The sequence below is a fragment of the Lethenteron reissneri genome, unplaced genomic scaffold (genome assembly GCF_015708825.2).
Source record: "Lethenteron reissneri isolate LAM-NWPU_2019-01 unplaced genomic scaffold, ASM1570882v1 scaffold_1639, whole genome shotgun sequence".
NCBI lineage: Eukaryota > Metazoa > Chordata > Hyperoartia > Petromyzontiformes > Petromyzontidae > Lethenteron > Lethenteron reissneri.
The window spans coordinates 1895126-1899896 of record NW_026891376.1 but is presented as its reverse complement, the minus strand read 5'-3'; the positions used below and the strand labels follow the sequence as shown (position 1 = coordinate 1899896).

Sequence of the window (4771 nt, the reverse complement as noted above, 5' to 3'; positions counted from 1 at the left end):
GCGTGTAAAATTGGAATCATCGAGAGTATTCTATATGATTAAAGCGCTCTACCTATAGCATTTACCGTTATAAACCTTGTCCATGTGTAGTAGTTCCCTAGTAATTACCCTGTAATCGGGTAATTGGTATGGGGTAAGGGTAAAAGGTAGGGTAAAGGTAGGCTCGTTGTTTTTACCTTTTAACTTTGACCTTGCCGAGGCCTAAGCACCAACCACCAGCACCACGCTCTCCCCTACAGCTCCCCCAGGTAGAGAGACACAGAGAGAGAGAGAGCGGCACCAGCAGCACCACCACCACCAGCACTACCATCAGCACCACCAGCACCACCACCAGCACCACCACCAGCACCACCACCAGCACTACCACCACCACCAGCACCACCACCACCAGCACCAGCACCACCACCAGCACCACCACCAGCACCACCAGCACCACCAGCACCACCAACATCACCAGCACCAGCACCACCACCAGCACCACCACCAGCACCACCAGCACCACCTAGAGAAGACACAGAGAGAGGAGCGGCACCAGCAGCACCACCACCACCAGCACTACCACCAGCACCACCAGCACACCACCAGCACCACCACCAGCACCACCACCAGCACTACCACCAGCACCAGCACCACCAGCACCACCACCAGCACCACCACCAGCAACACCACAGCACCACCTAGCACCACCAGCACCAGCACTACCACACAGCACCACCACCACTACCAGCACCACCACCAGCACACACCAGCACCACCACAGCACCACCACCACCACGCTCTCCCTACAGCTCCCCACAGCCCCCCCGCCCCCCCAGGTAGAGAGAGTCACATGGAGAAAACAATGGCCGGCAGGCTCTGTTACCCTATTTGTAGTTTTGTATTTTTATATTGTATATTATAGCTATCTTATATTTTACTTTATTAATTCTTTTACATACTTTAGCCCCTTAGGTATTGGTTAGACTTTGTACCTTTAGTTTAGTTAGACTTGTACACCACTTATTTAAGATTTAAGATTCCTATATGTTGAATGTATGCACCTTCCTGCCAAAGTAAATTCCTTGTCTGTGCGAACTTTCACGGCGAATAAAATCCTTTCTGATTCTGATAAAGACGCATCACAAGAAGGAACATTCGAAATGAACGATCGCAAATTGTGACGAAAAAATTGGCCGGGAACAAATATATCGTTTAAAAAAACCACTCGTAACAAACAAAAAGTTTCGTGCCTGGTGACAACAGCCCTCGTGCGTAAAGAGACGATGGACCGTTCGTGGCCTGATGACGATCGCCCGTGTTGCAATCGAAAGGTCGTGATTTGTTTCATTTCAATGTATCCCTAACCACGTGACTTTACCGAAAGAACCAAAGAGTGTGGACGATGGGGGCCGCATGGGCCTCCGTTGCGTCGCCTGTGGGTCCACCTTGCATCGCAGCGCGAATGAGACGCTGCGGCTCGCAGGGACGCCATGGTGGTAGTGGTCGTTGTGCCGGGCGCGTCCCCAGGTGATGCCGCAATGATGACGCCAAGCGTCGGCTAATGGTGACGGCCGCTCCCTCCTCGTCATCCTTCCGTGGCGGTGAGATGACGCCGGCTCGCGGGGACGACCAGAGGGCCGCTCTTCTCAGCCCCGACAGACGCCCGCGTGACGGCAGCGGCACGGACCGCTCCCCGGGCCTCCCAGCGCCCGGTGCCGGTTCCGTGAACTCGCCGACGCTCGGCGATGACGGCGATGACGTCGATGTCGGCGTAGGAGGTGGTGGAGGAGGTGGAGGGGATGGAGCGGAGGGAGGGACGGCGGCTGCCGGCGCGGTGTTCATCGTGGTGAACGCGGCGCTCGGCGCGGGCCTCCTCAACTTCCCGGCAGCGTTCGGTGAGGCCGGCGGAGTCGTGGCCGGATTCTCCCTGCAGATGGTGAGGCCCTGACGAGGGCACCACAGAGACACGGGCACCACAGAGACACGGGCACCACAGAGACACCGCAGAGACACCACAGAGACACCGGCAACACAGAGACACGGGCACCATGGAGACACGGGCACCACAGATACACGGGCACCACAGAGACACGGGCACCACGGAGACACGGGCACCATGGAGACACGGGCACCACAGATACACGGGCACCACAGAGACACCACAAAGACACCACAGAGACACCACAGAGACACGGGGCACCACGGAGACACGGGCATCACAGAGACACGGGCACCACAGAGACACGGGCACCACAGAGACACCACAGAGACACCACAGAGACACCACAGAGACACCACAGAGACACCACAGAGACACCACAGAGACACCACAGAGACACCACAGAGACACGGGCACCACAGAGACACGGGGCACCAGCCGTGTTTGTGCGTTGCATAATTCCCGCTTGTCCCCGCCCCCCCCCACCTCTCCGTGCGGCAGGTGCTGCTGGTGTTCATCGTGAGCGGCCTGCTGGTGCTGGCGCTGTGTGCGTCCCGCTCGGGCGCCGCCTCCTACCAGGAGGTGGTGCGCGCGCAGTGCGGCCCGCTCGCCGGCGCCGCCTGCGAGGGCTGCATCGCGCTCTACACGTTCGGCACCTGCGTCGCCTTCCTCGTCATCGTGGGCGACCAGCTCGACATGCGTGAGTCGGCCCGCTCACCCGCCGCTCACGTGGTCACTCAACCACCTGCTCGCTCGCTCACCCGCTCAGCCGCTCACTCAACCACCTGCTCGCTCGCTCACTTGCTCACCCGCTCACCCGCTCACGTGGTCACTCAACCACCCGCTCACCCGCTCACGTGGTCACTGAACCACCTGCTCGCCCGTTCACCCGCTCACTCGCTCACGTGGCTGCTCAACCATCCGCTTGGCCGTTCACCCGTTCAACGGCTCACCCGCTTCCGTGGTCACTGAACCATCCGCTCGCCCGTTCACCCGCTCACTCGCTCAACCGCTCACGTGGTCACTCAACCACCCGCTCGCCCGTTCACCCGCTCACTCGCTCAACCGCTCACCCGCTCACATGGTCACTCAACCACCTGCTCACTCGCACAACCGCTCACCTGCTCACGTGGTCACTCAACCACCTGCTCACTCGTTCTCCCGCTCAGCCGCTCACCTGCTCACGTGGTTCCTCAACCTCCCATGTTCACCCGTCCGTATGTATGTGTGTTCATGTTTATATCGTAGTCTCATGGTAATGAATTGAAGGTGGAGGGGTTACCAGCCCCTCGCACCCGTACAGAGCCCCCGTTTAGCCACTGTGGTGGTCACAGACGCCATGAGGGGAGAGGCCAATGGGCATTAGTCCTCCCCACACAGCAATGTCCACGACAGTGTTGCCCGTCCGGCACCGCGAGGAGGTAGGGGGTTGTTTTGCCAGACAACTCCCAATCGACGATGGGGCAGTAGTGAAGAGAGTGGAGAGTTTCCCATACCTGGGCAGTGTGCTTATGACCGGCTCCAGTTTAACAGCAGAGGTCTCACTCCGAATCAGTCGAGCGGCAATATCATTTCATAAGCTGCATAACGCTGTGTGGAAGCTACCTGGTCTGTCGCTCCGCACGAAGCTTCAGGTCTTCTCGGCCACGGTCATTCCCTCCCTTCTCTACGCTTGCTAAACGTGGACCCCCCTCATGGAGCATCTTTGCCGGTTGGAAACATTTAGGCTGGCCTGCCTACGATCCATCCTGGGTTTAACCAGGCTGGATTGTGTAAGGAGCTCACAAATTCTTGAAAGATCTGTGCAAAGTCCCATCGGTGAGCTCCTCCGGCAGGCAAGGCTGCGTTGGCTGGGTCATGTAGCCCGCATGCCCAGCCACCGCATGCCTAAACAGCTTTTGTTCGGCCGGATCGAGGGGACTAAACGGGCGCGGCACGGGCTAGAGAAGAGATGGAGTGATGTGGTACAGGAGGACGTGGAGCTGAGTGGACTTGCCGATGACTGGTACCAGCGGTGTCAAGATCGACCTCTGTGGAGGAGGCTCGTGAAGGACGCTACTGGGCAGTTGGAGGCAGTCGCCCTCCAACAACAACGAAGGGCGGAGGAGCGACGCTCACAACAACGAGCGGAGCGCCGGGTGGCTAAAGCACAGCAATTTGGCACAGTAGGGGGCACAGGTGGTGCATCAGCCAGTCATCTCGGTCATCTCGGTCAGTCGACCCGTGGCACCTGCTGGGTCTACCCCGTGACCTCCTGCCAGCGGGCGTTCGATACTTCACGTGGCCTCAAGGTGCACATGGCCTGGCACAAACGTCGTGGTGACGTCACCGCCACTTAGTGGAGAAGGCGGTTGTTGTTGTTGGTTGTGTAGTGGTGCAGGCCGTGTCTCACCGGGCTCCCGATGCGCCCGTGCCCTGGTTCTGCGACCGTCGCTTCACGACCTCCGTGGTCTCCGTGCTTCTCATCCTGCCGCTCTGCTTCCCCCGCGAGATCGGGTTCCAGAAATACGCCAGGTGAGACGGTGGCCGCCATTGTGAACCGATTGGTACACACGCGCACGCACGCACGCACACACGTACACACACGCACACACGCACACACACACACGCACACACACGCACACACACACACACGCACACGCACACACACGCACACACACACACACGCACACACACACACGTACACACACGCACACACACGCACACGCACACACACGCACACACACACACACGCGCACGCACACACGCACACACACGCACACACATGCACACACGCACGCACACACACGCGCGCACACGCACACACGTGCGCACACACACACACACGTGCACGCGCACGCACGCGCACACACG

At 59.1% G+C, this 4771-nt stretch overlaps 1 protein-coding gene across 1 annotated transcript; it reads left to right on the top strand.

Annotated features, from left to right (window-relative positions):
- Positions 1-1759: 1759 nt before the first annotated feature.
- Positions 1760-4436, top strand: LOC133363056 (sodium-coupled neutral amino acid transporter 7-like; the record flags this gene model as incomplete). The annotated part of the gene is made up of 3 exons (XM_061582066.1): positions 1760-1915; positions 2420-2618; positions 4291-4436. Coding segments are annotated over 3 exons (501 nt in total), but the record flags the coding sequence as incomplete, so codon positions are not given.
- Positions 4437-4771: the final 335 nt, after the last annotated feature.